Source organism: Heptranchias perlo, chromosome 9 (assembly GCF_035084215.1).
Source record: "Heptranchias perlo isolate sHepPer1 chromosome 9, sHepPer1.hap1, whole genome shotgun sequence".
NCBI lineage: Eukaryota > Metazoa > Chordata > Chondrichthyes > Hexanchiformes > Hexanchidae > Heptranchias > Heptranchias perlo.
Window position 1 is genome coordinate 78,015,851 of NC_090333.1, and position 18,090 is coordinate 78,033,940.

The following is an 18,090-nucleotide window of genomic DNA, read 5'->3' on the forward strand; positions in this document are numbered from 1 at the left end:
TGATGGCCCACAGCGCCTCATTGATGCCCAGTTGTGAGCTGCTAGATCTATCCCATTTAGCACGGTGGTGATGCCACACAACACGTTGGATGGTGCCCTCAGTGCGAAGATGGGACTTCATCTCTACGAGGACTGTGCGGTGGTCACTCCTGCCAATACTGTCATGGACAGATGCAACTGCGACAGGTAGATTGTTGAGGACGAGGTCAAGTAGGTTTTTGTAATTGGTAAGAAATAAATTGATTTAATATATCAGCTATCTTTGCACTTCGCTTTCATAGCTAACAACTAATTTAACCTTTTAAAATCTTGTGTATGTGTGTGTATATTTTTTTAAATTGTTGACGGCAGAGTCCAGATTCATGGTAATTTTGACTTTTGGCGGTAGTGTAAAACATGCAATATTGGCTTGGCCACCAGTTAAACACCTCTCCTGATTTTAATTTCCATTGTGGAAACGAAAATCATGTGAGGTTATCAATGGGTGGCCGAGCCAATTTCGTGCCTTTTACACTATCGTTAAAAGTCAAAATTAGCCCCCCAGTACCTTGAAATCCTAATGTAAGTAGGAAGGTCAATCTGTAACCTGGGATTTTCTGTCCTAGCTAGCATGTAACTGTCCATGTGTGTTTATTCCATCGGTACAGGTTCTCTACCATTGTTTTCCTTTAAGACCTTGGTGGAGACTCTGCAGGAGCACTCTTAAGTATCATCAAAAGAATTTGAAAGCTTTAGATGGCACCATCATAGTAGTTGTGGCAGAGTTCATGAGAAGTCCCAAGTATATTGTTTTCTGGTATACAGTAGTTGGGCTGAAGTTTACAGATGTGAACCAGACATCCAATTCGAGGTACATTATGGGACCTTGGTGATACAGATACACAACTAATTAGAGATGGCAGCAGAAGTAAGCGCACAAAGGAAAAAACATCATTTAAGTTTCAGATGTGCTGGCTGTGGTGTTCCTGATTAATGTGGATTGATAAAATTGAGGACGAAAGTTCCAAGTGTCAAGTGGATGGAGCTATCACATTCAATGACAAGTATCTTAGGCCATTGTCAGAAGTTGACTTCATGCAATATTAGTTCATGACTATTTGTTCTAATAAAATCATGAGATGTATCACCTGCCTTTATGGCAGAAAATATGCAGGGGTGTTCACGAGCCACTTGGTCACAGATCGAAGTATATGCCCCAGCCTGGGATTGTGACATTGGCAGTTGTTTCTGAGACCTTTTGAGAAAAGGGCATGGTCATTGATTGGCTAGAACCCTCTGTGATGGACATCTGATGGTCAGAAATTTGCTCTTATATTGATAGACTGCAGTCAGTCTTCAATCAATGGGGTGAACCTTACAGCCAAGAGCAACAATGCTATTTGGTTTTAAGATCTGTAACAGCCTAGCCATGGAGGTAGAGTGAGTTTGCAGTAAGTGAACTTCTGTTTACTATTCCATGTTTAGAAAGTGTGTGGCATATTTATTATTTTTATTTCTCTACACTCGCCAAATATATAAAGTTTAAAGTTTTATTTTTTTTAATTGTTCAGACATTAAAGAGGGATCATTCATTATTCTTATAAATGGTTTAAATTTATTTTGGATATTATTTTTCTGTTAAATGTTTTTGTTAACCATTTTGAAATATGTTGTGTAAGTTTTTAAAAATCTGTTTAGAAATGCAATTTCAAACACAAATCAAAGTATTAGTATGAGCAATTATATGTTCATTTTGACATGAGTGGAATAGCAGCTTTTTGAACACTCAAGTATAAAAATACATTTTTGTTTGTCCATCAGAATATTTGCTGCGATTCTAGACTCTTCTTACCCCACCCCAGACACACAAATAAAAGCTTAAAACAATTACTAAGCTCACTCACAGAACCAGAGCCCCATAGTAACCAGTTGTTTACACCTCTGTTGAAAAGACAAAACAACTAAGCTGGTGGAAGCCATTGAATCTCTCGATAAGTAACACTCATAATGACAGTTTTGTACTTTGCTGTACCAACCATCACCATATTCTGTAATCAATGGGTTTCCCAGGTCCTTGCCATGGTTCGGATGGACTAGATCCCTGTCAGAATATGTCTCCCTTTGTCAGAGGATTTCCTATAGATGTTGGTTGCAGTAGCAATCTCTGGTTGTCGTGGACTTAGGATGGTCTACTGCTAAGGTGGCCTGGTTGGCAATCATATTTGGCTGTGTATTTCAAGCTTTCTTTCAAGCTGAAGTTTTTGGCTGACCCTCTTGATGGAAAAGAACTGCAACAACTTGGTGGAGACTCTGCAGGAGCACTCTTAAGTATCATCAAAAGAATTTGAAAGCTTTAGATGGCACCAACTCCACAGGGACTTTCTCCCAGTTACAGCACAAAGCAAGGTCAATATCATCAGTCATTTTATGGTGCTTTCTGAGAATGCAGGGAATTGCATCAGGTTGCTAAATATCAAACAAAGGCTATGTCTCAACCAGCAGGGTGAGTACAAAAACTCCAAGTCTGCTGGTTTCCCCCGACATCACCACTATTACCACCAGTTTTTTGCTGATCTAAGGAGAGCACTGCTTCAGTTGCCTGAGCGAGAGCGTCCGTAGAGCAGAGTTAACATTTATATTTTATAGTGTTTGAATTGACCACCTATCTTAATCATATGCTCAGATCAATTGCAGGACTCTTCATTCTGTGGCAAATTAGCAAACAAATTCTTTGGCTTTTTTATGTTTAGGCATTTATGAGTCAGGAAAAAAAGGTAATCTCTGCTGACTCCTCCGTGCCCGAACGTGGTAAATGTCCCTATCTTTGTGGCTCCCGAAAACAAGGGGTCTGTCCTCTTCTAAAAGTTACGGTGGACGGAATTGGAAGGAAATCTGAAATGGCTTATTTCTGTAGTAATAGTCCGTGGGATCCGAGGGAAATTGGCTGTTTCCAGTGGGGTTCCGCAAGGCTCTGTACTGGGTCCCTTGTTTTTTGTGGCCATGTGTTAATAATTTGGACTTGAATGTGGGGGACTTGATCAAGAAGTTTGCAGATGATACAAAAATTGGCCGTGTGGTTGATAGTGAGGAGGAAAGCTGTAGCCTGCAGGAAGATATCAATGGATAGTTAGGTGGGCTGAAAAGTGGCAAATGGAATTCAATCCAGAGAAGTGTGAGGTAATGTTTTTGGGGAGGGCAAACAAGGCAAGGGAATACACAATAAATGGGATGATACTAAGAAGTGTAGATGAACAAAAGGACCTCGGAGTGCATGTCTACAGATCCCTAAAGGTAGCACGATAGGTAGATCAGGTGGTTAAAAAAGCATACGGGATACTTTCCTTTATTAGCCGAGGCATAGAATATAAGAGCAGGGAGGTTATGCTAGAACTATATAAAACACTAGTTAAGCCACAGCTTGAGTACTGCGTACAGTTCTGGTCGTCACATTACAGGAAAGATATGATTGCACTAGAGAGGGTACAGATACTGGGCTGGGGTTGTTTTCTTGGGAAGAAAGGAGGCTGAGGGGAGATTTAATTGAGGTATATAAAATTATGATGGGACCAGATAAAGTGGATAGGGAGGACCTATTTCCCTTAACAGAGGGGTCAGTGACCAGGGGCATAGATTTAAAGTAATTGGTAGGGGGATTAGAGGGGAGCTGAGGAGAATTTTTTCACCCAGAGGGTGGTGGGGGTCTGGAACTCATTGTCTGAAAGGGTGGTGGAGGCAGAAACCCTCAACTCATTTAAAAAGTACTTGGTTTTGCACTTGAAGTGCCATAACCGATAGGGCTACGGACCAAGTGCTTGGAAAGTGGGATTAAGCTGGATAGCTGTTTTTCGGCCGGCACGGACACAATGGGCCGAATGGCCTCCTCCTGTGCTGTAACTTTCTATGATTCTATTATCCAGGCAGTGGTCCCTAGATTGGCCACAATCGACCTCAAGGATGCCTACTTCTGCGTTGCAGTTCAGTCTCGTTGCCAAGACATCTTGAGATTCCATGATTCAGAAATAATTATTAATACAAGGTATTGCCTTGTATATCTGCCCTCAGAAAAGTTCCAAAATGAGTGTCCATTGCAGCCAATCTACAGCTACAATCCAGGAATGTCTATCATTGTTTAGGTCTACAAAATGCTTTATTTGTGCTGTTTCTTGATGACTATCCAGCAGGTTCTCTATGCTTTTTAAACACTTGGGTTTCTCATCATTTGCAATATATCAAAGTTGAAATCAAACAAGCGATTGGTGTTTATAGGAAACTACTTTGGAAATTGTTTGTTTGCCATCAGTTACTCGCTTCTACAAAAATCTTCGGATGTTCATGTGCAACTTGGACATTATGTCTATTGACAAGCAATTTTTGTGGTACAGGTTGCAAAACTGAGACAACTGAAATAAAGCCTCCTTTCTCAGTGGTCTGAGAATCATTTTTCAATGTCACAACCCGCTCTAGATCTCTACCTAATGGGCCTCAGAACAGAAAATGTTACTTAAAATTGATGTTAGTTATTAAAGAGACTTCCGGTTTATAAATAATAAAAGGCTTGCATTACCTGAGGAAGGAGTCTCTGAAACCCCAAAAGCTTGTGTTTAGTCTGTTAAGTTGGCCCAAGAGAAATGACCATACAGATACATTTAATGTGGCCTCGATCCTGTTTTCATTACATGAATTGAACAGGTTTGAATAGTAATGTGAAGTGATTCTACCTAGAAGATATCGCTACCTCTCTTAAATTTGATAAGTTTAGAAAGTGCATGAACTAGCAATGGAGCTACATCAGCAATAGGGAGACTCACAGGTATCAAACTGCTATAAAATCACTGTAGTTTCATTTCAGCTGTATTATTTTGTAATTTCACAATAGGCTTTTGTGTCATCATTGCTAAATCTCAGTGTCCGATCAGAACTGACTGATAAATCTGCTCACCAATCTGACCTAGTGCATCTGACCTAGACCTTGTTGTCTGATCCCTCCTTACAGCCATGATAAGAATTTAAGGTGATAGGTTCAATGCTTTTAATGGTTTAGTTTTGTATGAAAAAAATTATTCTGCGGTAGATATAACCTTTGTGTCTGTATTCTTTCATTCAGGATTTTGGGATTGCACCGTGCTCCAGTGGTTGTCGGGAGATATGTGAACTTACATACCGAGATAAAACCAGTTGCCTCTGAGCAGCTTCTGAGCACCTTCCTCACACTAGGTATGTACCCCATATATGTCATAATATACAGGAAGGACTTTTTTTTACACTGTAGCATACAAATTGAACTGAACTGCTCTGATATCAGGGTTGGGGGGGGGAGAAAAAAAACAGTTTTCCTATGCAAGTTTTTTTTTAAATCTGCTCGAACTGTCAGGTTGTGAAAGTGGAGAGGTCTATTTTGAGGTCAAGGAATACCATCCTCACCTGCCTCCTTAGGCAAATCGTCATTCTGAAAGATTACCAGAAATTAGCTTTCAAACTTCCCCCTAAATCGTGTATCCTGTTAAATCAGCCAACTGGCTGCTTTCTTTTAGAATCAAATCACAGTTGAGGCATAATTGTGATTATAATATAAAATAAAATTAATCTAACAAACACGGTAATAAATCATCACGAATGAGGGACATAATGTAATTCAATGTCTGTATACTTCTCCACCTAATTGTGAAATCTTGCACAGTGAGCTCTGCTAAAGCTGTGTAGTTGTTTTCATCCATTTTTAACAACCGCCTGTGGCTAGTATTTCAATTGATAAACTGGATATAAAAAGCTAAGTACATGTTGAACCCCTTATGATATGGGTTTTTCTATATGCACTGAAAATCATGTCTGGGACAACCTGTTCTGTGTCCATGCCTGCAACTAGAGGTGCATAAAGAGCTAGAACATTGGAATGGGACGCACTCTGATTCTTTTTCAGGAAACCACACACCTGTTTTGAGAATTGACTAATTTGAAACAGTGCTACAGGAGGAGGTTGCCGTTACTCTCTAAAGGGCTAACTCTTGTACATTTGCTTTTATTTTGCAGCCAGGTGAGAATGCTTGAAAATACGGCTGCAAATCAGCTACAGGATTGGGGGAGAAGTTAGCAGGGTGGCGTCCATTTTCTTCTCTTTACCAGCTCCAACACTCATTCCAAACACAAAAGAAGTCATTTTCTGAGTTATGGGAATACTAGATAGTGCAAGATCCGTGTTTTGGCCCCATTCTGATTCCACAAAGCTTTTGATGCCTATTCACTGGGTTTCTATCATTAATCTCTATAGCCCAGAATTTTAAAATGATGTCAAAAGCAAAATGCTGTAGATGTTGGAAATCTGAAATAAGGACATAAAATTCTGGAAACATTCAGCATCTGTGGAGAGAGAAACAGAGTTCATGTTTCTGGTCAATGACTTTTCATCAGAACTGAAAGATGTTCGAGATGAACAGCTTTTAAGTCAGTACAGAGTCTCGGAAAAGGGGGCAGAGAAAGAAAAGAAGGGAGAGCTCTGTGATAGGGTGGAAGGCAGAAGTGATTAAATGACAAAAGTGATGATGGCGCAAGGCAAAAGGAGGTGATGTTGAAACAAGTTTAGAAACAAAAGATGGGTCCAGAGGAGGTATAAATGGTTGCAGCTGAATCGCAGAGGGGGAGGGAAGCATGGAAAATCTGGCAGAGAAGACTACCGTGGCCCGGGAATGTGGAAAAGAATGACACGTAAACATTGGGTGCGGCCCACCCTGATAGCAGCCCACACCTCCACTCCCAGTGGCTCTGGTGCAGCCATCTTCTATTATCAGCACTTGTTGTCCGACAGAAAATGGGAACGGTGGCTAAGGTCTAAAGTTGTTAAACTCAATGTTAAGGCTGTAAAATCCCTAGTAGAAAGGTGAGGTGATGTTGCTCGAGCTTGCATTGAGCTTCATTGGAGCAATGTAGGTGGCCAAGGACAGAAAGGTCAGTGGGAGTGGGATGGAGAATTAAAGTGGCCAGCGACCGGAAGCTCTGGGTCAGGCTTGCGGACAGAATGGAGGTGTTCAGCAAAGCGATCTCCCAATCTGCCCATTTTGGTCTCCCCATTGTAGAGGAGACCACATCATGAGCAGCGGATACAGTAACTAAATTAAAAGAAGTACAAGTAAATCGCTGTTTTCACCCAGAATGTGTGTTTGGGGCTCTGGACGTTGGGAAGGAAGGAGGTGAAAGGGCAGATGTTTCATCTCCTGTGGTTGCATGCGAAGGTGTCAGGGGAAGCGGAGCAAGTGTTGGGAAAGAGTGGACCAGAGTGTCATGGAGGGATGCTGAAAGGGGGGAGTTGGGGAAGATGTGTTTGGTGGTGGGATCATGCTGGAGGTGGCAGAAATGATCCGTTGAATGTGGAGGCTGGTGGGATGGGAATTAGGAAGCATGTTCAGATTTCGACAGCAGGGTCAGCTCTGAGCATTTAAAGCATTGCAAGGAAATCTGTCACATCACATTGGCCTCCCTTGATCCTTCCTGCAGACACCGTCTGAGTTCAGGTTAAAAAAAGAATCAAATTTAAGTTGGGATGTAATGAAAAGGACCCCACAAAGGCAGCACAAATGAACTTTGGTGGATGAACCATCCTGTCATCTCCATTCTTGTAGGGATCCTGCTCTCCAAAGCTGTTTGGAAGAAGGCATCCAGTTCATATCCTTAGCCAAGTGAGACCTGGCTTCATCTGGAAGGATTGCACATACTGCTGAGGTGCCTTCTTTAGTATTGACCAGCAGCACTCACCAAAGGTGCAGGACCACCAGCTGTTTGTGTTGACCAAAATCAGCAGCTGCTACAACTCTTTATTGGAGAAAAACTTGGAGTCCTAGGAATCTATGAACTGATCTTGTGAAATAATACAAGATCTGCTACTTTGCATAATATCACAGTTCCCCTGGCATACAACACATGACATACAGGCTAGTCGCATGTACTGTTGCTGAGAAATAGAAATGGCTGCAGTTAAAACCAGGCATCCCTTAAGTGTAGTGTGAGAGCAGCCTGTATGGAGGTAATGGAGTGAATGCCACTCACCTGTGACCAGATCCTGGGACCATGTGAGAAAGAAATTTGCTGGTCTCCAAACGATTGCTAAGGAACATGTGCTCACAGTTTGCTTCATTTTATAATATTTTTGAGTGCACCTGAACAGCAGTTCATTGTAAGCGGGATATGATGCATCACAAAGGAAAAGTGCACAGCACTCTCACAACTGTTTACCAAATGCACATGCTTGTTGGTGTTTTAGCACTGCGCTCTATTGCTGCCATGGTAATGCATTAGCCCTGTGGCCCATGAAATGTGGCAAAGTACAAATGCTAAGCCCGAAGCCAACACAAGCTACCTGCATGTACCACATTCACAAAATCACAAAGTGGCTGACAACTAGGGTCCTCTTGTCAATACTTTGGGCAGGTTCTCCATTGCAGGGTGCGGTTGTGTAAGGACAATCAGGTTGTAGTTATTGTCGATATATAAATCTGACTGCTACTTCCACTGATCTTTGTCCTTCAGAACGAGCTGATAGACAATGGTGGTCAGTGGGAAACCCAAAGTTCATATTTAGATAGTGTTCAAATACAGTTCCTTTGGTTAATACCCACAAATGGAAGATGCAGTTGCAGCTTTAAGAAGGAGTGACGAGCCCCAGTAGTGAAACCCAAGGACATCATACAGCCACTTGCTGCAACTCCCAAGCAGACTCCCCTTTAAAAAATAGAAACCAAAATGAAAGGGCCAATCATGTAGCACCTGTATTTTCTGGTTGACCTCCCTAGCACCGTTTAGGTGCTGAGACCACATTTTATGGGGCATGTTGACTAATGTTTGTTATTGGATTAGCAACACAGAGCTTGTGGGTTAAAATCCCAGCATGCCAAATTGTGAAATTGAAATTGAATTTACTAATTGGTTAGTGGTAGTTTGTGAAAAATTACATTGTCATTAAAAACACAACTGGTTCACTAATGTCTTTCAGAGGAAGGGAACCTACCACCCCTACCTAGTCTGGCCTACATGTGACTCCAATCTCACACGAAATGATTGACTCTTCGTCCCTTGTTGCCCTGAAGGCATTGTCAATAAATACTGCCTTGTAAATATTATCTAATTAATATTTTTTTGAGGCAGAGCATATGCCTGGTGCTCAGCTTGCAGGTGCTTCTCCACTCTATTATCCCGTGGGCATGGTGGGGCTGGTGATATGAGACTAGTGTCCCATCAGACTCATTCATCAACTATTTTCAGGCTACTGTGGATAATATTCAAGTCAACAAGTTCTTGTTTAAAAAAAAAAGCTATTGTTGATCTTGATATAGGACCAGATTTTGCTCTGAGTGGCGAACGAACGGCACCCACCGCTAGCTAGACTTGGACTTGCCCATAGACTTTTCATGGGCTTTTGCACTGCAAGTTCCTCAATCGGGTTCTCAATCCAGTGCGGCGCCCTCTCCTGGGCATCTCAGACCTGTGTAAACGGGGTAAGCTGCTGTGTATCCCCTTCACCAATCAGATTGAAGCATGTTAATAAGCAGCGTAGACACAACCAGGAATTGTAAGTTAGATTAGTAAATTCAATTTAAAATCAGTTACAGAAAGCGAAATCAAGCGAGGGTAAGAAATATTGAATTAAAAGACAGAGATAAAAGAGACAAAGAAAAATGTTTTACAGCCTCGCCAGTCAGGTGCAAATGTGTCTGTTACAACCACTAACTGAGATAACACATGCATTGCAGTCCCTCCAGTTTTCAGCATCCATCACTGAAATCCAAGAGGCTTTTCTTAACATTGTGATTTATCACAAATTGGTTCACCTTGATCGGATCTGAAGAAAATTATGTTCTATTGGAGTGAAGCATTTTTTTGGCATCTTTGCTCCTTGTGGCTTCTAAAATTGTTCATTTAAATGGTAACAGAATTCCATTGGCACTGTAGGGTGCTTTAAATGGATTCAAGCATTCCAGCAGGTGTTAATTTTGAGGATTTGTCTTAATAATTTTACTGTTTCAGGTAACAATAGCTGCTTCTACGGAAAATGCTACTACTGCAGGGAATCAGAACCAGCCTGTGCTGATGGGCATACTATGGAGGGGTCTGTCACACTATGGCTACCTGACATCTGGCCATTACAAAAACATAGACACCCATGGGGCAGGACTTACCGCGAGGGAAAACTAGCCAGGTATGTACCAAGTCATCTAGCTGTTTATGTTCACAGATGTCTCAGTTTTTATTTCTCATGATGGAGTCATGGTGCTTACAATATCTGAACCAACATCCTAATGACAAAACCCAAATAAAATGGGGAATTCTAGAAATTGGCTGCTTAATTTGGGTTAGTAATTGTCCGTTCTCATTCTTCCTACCCCTTAGCCCACCCCTGTAGACAACACCTCATAGGTGGTGTGATACACAATAAAGTTATCCTACACAGATTTGTATCTGCATCCTTCCACACAATGAGTCATCAATCTTGCAACAAACAGCGGAGGAGATGCTGGCCATTTTTTAGTGTCCACAGCCAGCCCAGCAGAGACAGAAAAATTAATCCCTAATTTACCTCCACAGCTAAATTACCGACTCTTTCCCTTGCAGCCCCTCAGTGCCTTCCCAAGCCCATCGCCACTGGCACTACCTCAGCTTACAACATGCCTCTCCACACTCCTGTCTGATGGGCCTCAGTCATCTGCTGCTTGATTCCCATCATGAACTGACGTTGCCCTCCTGCTCACTCCCAGCCTTTAGATAGCCTATGAGCAACAAGGAGGATATGTATTGTAACATAAAAAATTGTATACGTGTAGTACAATCAAAAAGCAGGAGAATCAAGCAGGGGAATGACAGAATGCGATGAGAGTCTGAAAAAGGAATTCCAAGAAAAGTTATTGATCTGCTTGTCCAAATTGGGTTAAAATTTCGACAGTGACATCAAGGAACCTGATTAACATCTTCAACTTATCAGTTTTCAGGATGACTTTTATGTTCCATTTGAAAACCTTAACATTTCCTAATTCCTTTTCTCTGCCAACATTGTCATTTTTGCAAGTTCTAGGAAGCCATGATAACTAAGATCATAGCATTATACAGCGCAGAAGGAGGCCATTTGGCCCATCGTGCCTGTGCCAGCTCTTCGAAAGAGCTATCCAATTAGTCCCACTCCCCTGCTCTTTCCCTATAGCCCTACAATTTTTTCCATTTCAACTATATATCCAATACCCTTTTGAAAGATGAGCAGTAATACGTTATTGCACATATTCCGAGGTTATCTAAAGCCAAGGGATTCTAGTCAAAATTGTATTTTGGTGTTCTACATTAAAAGCCGTTTTTGTCTATGGAGGGGTGGGGGGGGACTTTTTGGAATCATGGCCCTTTTAAACAGAAGGTTTGTTTTGTATTTTTTTTTTAATTGGTTAAATTCAGAAATCAGTACTGGTTTGCAGCTGTACAGAGTGGGTTCAGTCTAAAGCATGTGAATTTGCAGTCGTAATCTGTGCAAAATGAATTAAAATAATTCTCAAACTAAACTTTTTACTCTTGTTAAAGAATATGGACTAGGTAGACGCATCATATTGAACTATCTTCTTTGATGTTCAGAGAGGAATTCTTGTTAAACTTAGGCAGTGAATGTCAAGTAACCTGCCATTGGATTGGAATGTCAGTAATTTTAACTGATGTTTGAGAACCAGCAGTGATGTACTTAAGATCAGTAATATGCCCCAAGGTTGCTGTGGTCCAGTATAGTTTTGATACTGCAATGATGTGCTGAGGAAAAAATATGACACTGGATTGCTGTGCAAACAATCAAATCCCAACTGACAGTATTTAGCTCTGTAATAACCACTGAGGGTAACCTAGGGCTCGATTTTAGGGTCGGGTTTCCTGCGGGTTTCCAGCGGGGGGGGGGGGCCCCGAAAATCCCGATATGCGGTCACGTGACCAGATCGCGCCGCAATCCCGACCACTTCCGGGTTCCCCGATGACGTGCGGGGCTGCGTGCGTGGCCCCCGCTGGTGGGAATCCCGCAGGCAATTAAAGCCAGCGGGGTTCCACTTGAGAGTACTTACCTTGCTTGTTGAGGTCAGTTAATGAGCTGAATCAGCTGTCAAAAGAGGAAGTGTGGGATTTTACCTGCATCGCAGAGTGTTTCACACACTGGGGGAAACAGTCTCTCTCCAACCAGGCGTGTTGCAACCAGCAGCCTGTGGCAGGTGCCAAGGTGCACTCCACGGGGAAGAGCCCTCACCCACGCAGGAGGCCACCGCGTCACATAGGGCAACCCCTGCCCCCCACTACCCCCCGCCAAGCCAGAGGACAGACCGACACGAAACCGCAGCCCCAGTCCGAGGAACCACCCACCTACCCTGCACAACCCCTCAGACCAACACCTGCCAGATGGGTGGTGCGTGGACACCCTCGGAGGACGAACAGCATGACCAGCCCCAGCAGCCTCGCAGTCCACGCCGTCCGCCGCAGAGACGTGGAGCCCCCCAACACGGTGTTGTTGCACGCCCACCTGCACAGCAGGAGGGAGCGCAACCGCAGAGAGAGACACATCGCAGAGGGCACTCAACATCTCAAGCCGTTAGCCTTTCTTCAAGACTTGAGGAAAGGCTAACGGCTTGAGATGTTGACTGCTGTTTTTCTGTGGATGGTGCCTGACCCGCTGAGTGTTTCCAGCCTTTTCTGTAATTTTGGATTTCCAGCATCTACAGTATTTTGTTTTTAAAGCTTTAAATGTCTCTCTTTTGGTTCTCCCAAAACCTCTCCTACTGAAGAGAAAGTTTGTTGTTGAGTGTGGAGCTTGTTCGGTATTTTCAATCTGCACATTCTTGTATTTTTTTCACTAGTAGCATCTTGAGTGGCTGACTTCGGTCTAATCACATTACATCAATGGGCTATACTAGCTTTTTACTTCAGAATTTATATTCAGTGTCATGAATCCTTTCCATTGACCAATTCTCACAATGCTAGCCTTTAATATATTCTGCTGTCCATATTTTAAAATATGAAGCTAGACTCAACACAATGGCTTCCTGCAATCATCTAATTTGTTCAAAAGTAGTCCTACCTGCAAGAATGTTGAAGCTTAATTTGTCTGAGTGCAGAGGACTGTGAGCCCATCTTGGGGGAGAAGCAGTCCTTCAATCCCAGGTAGAGAATCAAGTGTAGACAGGAATTTTTTTCAAAACCACTCCCATAAAGGGGCACTGGTCGAGTCGCATTCTTTACTTGTACGTTTGTAAGATATCAGGGATCCTAGAATTGCACAAAGCCTCCAGCATCAGTCACAAATCACTCAACTGGAGGTGGTTTGAGCTTCAGTTCAGTGTCTACCCAGCTGAATGAAAGTTGCTGAGGACTTTGCAGTAGAAGAGTCCTTGAGGAACTCTCTTGGGGAGGGGGGTGTGTTAACTGAGACCTTTTTGTTTCGCTTGGAAGAAAGCTATCCAGTGGGTCAGCTCTGTCAGGGCTTTGTCGGTGTTAACATAGAACAATTTGCATTGTTATCCAAGGTGACTACTTTGGGCAGTGCCTATGAAATTGCCTGAGTTCTGGACAGTGACCAGTATGTTCTGGTCATTCAACTGGAACCAATATCAAACTTACAACCAAATGTGCAGATATGGCACATTTGTATATGATGCTGGAGGCAGTTGTGTAGGGCTGTAGGATCCCTGGTGACATTTGACCCAATGCTGAAAGTTCGGGGACATTAGTTTGGGGCAACAACAATGTGCGCTTTTATAGTACCGTTTGTGTTCCAAAACACTTTACAGGGTGTCGGGGTTCGAGCAGGAAGAGGAAGATATTTTAGGCAAGTGCTGAAAGCACAGTTAAAGAAGTCAGTTTTGAGGAGGCAGAGGTAATAAGGCAGAGGGGTTTAGATTGCAGGGAGATGGTGACTGTAGGCACTGTCCCCATTGAGTGAAACAGGGTGAGACAGGATGACAGTAAACTAGAGTAGATCCACAGTAGATCAGAGGGTGTATGCTGGTACGTCATGCTGGACAAGATTGCATCAATGAAGAGCAACAAGACCGTGGAGAAATTTGAAAATAAGGATTTAAAGTCAACACACTGAGGGCTAAGAAGATTGGCAAGGACAGAGGTGAGTGAAGTGAAAGGTTTAGTATGAGATGGGATGCCAGCAATAGAGTGCTGGATGCGTTGGAGTTTATGTAGGGTAGAATTCAGGAGGCCGGCAAGGAGTGTAGCAAAGGTCTTGATGACGGACTGGATGTGGCATTTGAAGCTCAGCTCAGGATCACGGAAGATGCCATGGTTGTGCAGTGTCTAGATCAGCTTGAAGGGGATTTGAATCAGCACTTAAAGCTCGCAGTTTTTGGCAGGAACTGAACAGGATGGCTTTTTTCTGACGAGCAGAACAAAGTATTGACTCATGTTTGTCTCAATATTGGACAGCACATCAGCAGCTGTGGGGTCAAGGTGATGGTGGAGAGGTGAAGTTTTCAGGCAGGATAGAGTGGGTAATAAAAAAGGAGGGGGAGGTAGCATTATTGGTTAAAGAATCAATTACAGTTGTGAGAAGGGATGATGTGCTAAACGGATCATCAATCGAGGCCATATGGGTTGAGCGAAGAAATAAAAAAAGGGGTAGTCTCACTACTAGGAGTGTACTATAGATCCCCGAATAGCGAAAGGGAGATAGAAGAACAAATATGTAGGCAAATTTCTGATTGCAAAAATAAGAGGGCAGTAATAGTAGGGGACTTCAACTACCCTAACATCAACTGGGATTCAAACAGTGTGAGGGGCACAGAGGGCACAAAATTCTTGATCAGTGTCCAGGAGAACTTTTTTAGCCAGTACGTGACCAGCCCAACAAGAGGGGATGCAATTCTCGATTTAGTCCTGGGAAATGAAGATGGGCAAGTGGGTGAAGTGACAGTGGGTGACCATATTGGGGATAGTGACCACAATTCAGTTAGTTTTAGCATTATTATGGAAAAGGAGAGAGTTAAATCAGGAGTAAACGTTTTAAATTGGGGGAAGGCAAATTTTACAGAACTAAGAGGTGATTTGGCAGAAGTGGACTGGACACATCTCCTTGAGGAGAAATCAGTGGCAAACCAGTGGGAGGCACTAAAAAGTGAAATTCTCGGGTACAATGCAGACACGTCCCCTCAAGTACAGGGATGACGTAAAAAAGGAAATAAGGAGAGCAAAGAGAGGGCATGAAAAAATATTAGCTAGTCAGATTAAAGAAAACCCAAAGAAGTTTTATCAGTACATTAAGAACAAGAGGATAGCTAAGGAAAAGATGGGGAGGTACTGGAAGACTGCAAACGTAGTACCATTGTTTAAAAAGGGTACGAGGGAAAGGCCGAACAATTATAGGCCAGTCAGTCTTATCTCAGTGGTGGGCAAACTATTAACATCTATACTGAGAGATAGGATAAACTGTCATTTGGAAAGGCATGGTTTAATCAGGGATAGTCATCACGGATTTGTTGAGGGAAGGTGATGCCTTACAAATCTGATTGAATTCTTTGAGGAAGTGACAAGGAGGATTGATGAGGGTAGTGCAGTGAATGTTGTCTACATGGATTTTAGTAAGGCATTTGACAAGGTCCCACATGGCAGACTGGTCAGAAAGGTAAAAGCCCACGGGATACAAGGAAATGTGGCGAATTGGATCCAAAATTGGCTCAGTAACAGGAAACAAAGGGTAAAAGTCGATGGATGTCTTTGCGAATGGAAATCCGTTTCCATTGGTGTGCCACAGGGCTCTGTGTTAGATCCCTTGCTGTTTGTGGTATATATTAATGATTTCGACTTGAATGTAGGGGGCATGATTGGCAAATTTGCAGACGACACAAAAATTGGCCGTGTAGTTGATAGTGACAAGGATAGCTGTGGACTCCAAGAAGATATCAATGGGTTGGTGGAGTGGGCGGAAAAGTGGCAAATGGAGTTCAACCTGGAGAAGTGTGAGGTAATGCACTTAGGGAGGACAAACAGTAAAAGGGAATACGCAGTAAACGGGAATATATTGAGAGGGGTAAAGGAAATGAGAGACTTTGGCGTGCATGTGCACAGGTCCCTGAAGATGGCAGTACAGGTAGATAAGGTTGTGAAGAAGGCATACGGAATGCTCTCCGTTATTAGCCGAGGTATAGAATACAAAAGCAGGGATGTAATGATGGAACTGTATAAAACGCTGGTAAGGCCACAGCTGGAGTATTGTGCGCAGTTCTGGTCACCACGTTACAGGAAGGTCGTAATTGGTCTGGAGAGAGTGCAGAGAAGATATACAAGAATGTTGCCAGGGCTTGAAAATTGCAGCTACGAGGAGAGATTGGATAGGCTGGGGTTGTTTTCCTTGGAGCAGAGGAGGCTGAGGGGTATCTTGATTGAGGTGTACAAAATTATGAGGGGCCCAGATAGAGTAGACCTAGGAAGTACCTGTTTCCCCTAGTGGAGAGTTCAAGAACTAGAGGACATAGATTTAAGCCGATTGGCGGAAGGATTAGAGGGGACATGAGGAAAAAACTTTTTTACCCAGAGGGTGGTGGGTGTATGGAATTCGCTGCCCAAATTGGTGGTAGAGGCAGGGACCCTCAACTCTTTTAAAAAGTACCTGGACCTGCACCTAAAGTGCTGTAAGCTGCAGGTCTACAGACCGGGTGCTGGAAGGTGGGATTAGAATGCGCACCTGATTGTTCTTCGAGCCGGCGTGGACACGATGGGCCGAATGGCCTCCTTCTGTGCTGTATCTTTTCTATGGTTCTAAGTTGGGTTTCATCCACTTAAGATATGGACTTTCTCCCCATGCTAATGGATAATGTCACTTAGGGACAGTATGTAAAGAAGAAGAATAGGTGCCCAAAGATGAAGCTTTGGTGCATGGCAGAAGTGACAATTCATCGAAAGAGGAGAAACAATTGGAGAAGATTTACTTGCTCCATTTAGAGTGGTAGAAGTGGAACAAAAATGGACCACAGAGAGACCTAGTGGAATGATTATGCTGAAGTATGTGGGGAGATTCAGGAGGCACCACAGTGGTGCACCACAGTTGCATAGGATACCATTGATGAATTTGATCAGGGCAGTATCGACAGTGTCAGGAGAATGCCAGGAGCAGCACCAGGTATACCTAAAAATGAGGTGCCAACCTGTTGAAGCTGCAATACAGGACTACATGCATGCTATAGACAGAGCTAAGCGATTCCACACTTAACTGATCAAATCAAAGCTCTGCAGTCCTGTCGCATCCAGTCGTGAATGGTGGTGGGCAATTAAACAACCAACGGGAGGAGGTGGCTCTGTGAACATCCCCATCCTCAATGATGGCAGAGACCAGCACATGAGTGCAAAAGACAAGGCTGAAGCGTTTGCAACCATCTTCAGCCAGAAGTGCCGAGTGGATGATCCATCTCTGCTTCCTCCCGATATCCCTACCATCACACAAGCCAGTCTTCAGCCAATTCAATTCACTCCATGTGATATCAAGAAACGGCTGAGTGCACTGGGTACAACAAAGGCTATGGGCCCCGACAACATCCCGGCTGTAGTGCTGAAGACTTGTGCTCCAGAACTAGCTGCGCCTCTAACCAAACTGTTCCAGTACAGCTACAACACTGGCCTCTACCAGACAATGTGGAATATTGCCCAGGTATGTCCTGACCACAAAAAGCAGGACAAATACTGTGGTTACAAGAGCAGGTTAGAAGCTGGGTATTCTGTGGTGAGTGACTCAACTCCTGACTCCCCAAAGCCTTTTCACCATCTACAAGGCACAAGTCAGGAGTGTGATAGAATACTCTCTACTTGCCTGGATGAGTGCAGCTCCAACAACACTCAAGAAGCTCGATACCATCCAGGACAAAGAGGCTTGCTTGATTGGCACCCCATCCACCACCCTAAATATTCACTCCCTTCACCACTGGTGCACCGTGGCTGCAGTGTGTACCATCTACAAGATGCAGTGCAGCAACTCGCCAAGGCTTCTTCAACAGTATCTCCCAAACCCACGACTTCTACCACCTAGAAGGACAAGGGCAGCAGGCACGTGGGAACAACACCACCTGCACGTTCCCCTCCAAGTCATACACCATCCCGACTTGGAAATATATCGCTGGGTCAAAATCC

General features: G+C 43.4%; 1 protein-coding gene across 6 annotated transcripts in view; it reads left to right on the plus strand.

Annotated features, from left to right (window-relative positions):
- Positions 1-18,090, plus strand: part of fam20b (FAM20B glycosaminoglycan xylosylkinase) — a 206,369-nt gene that overhangs the window by 179,101 nt on the left and 9,178 nt on the right. For all 6 annotated transcript variants that reach the window (XM_067990780.1, XM_067990776.1, XM_067990782.1 and 3 more), the window contains 2 exons: positions 5,084-5,193; positions 9,988-10,159. In XM_067990780.1, coding sequence (XP_067846881.1) covers positions 5,084-5,193; positions 9,988-10,159 — 282 coding nt within the window. The remainder of the gene's footprint in view (positions 1-5,083; positions 5,194-9,987; positions 10,160-18,090) is intronic.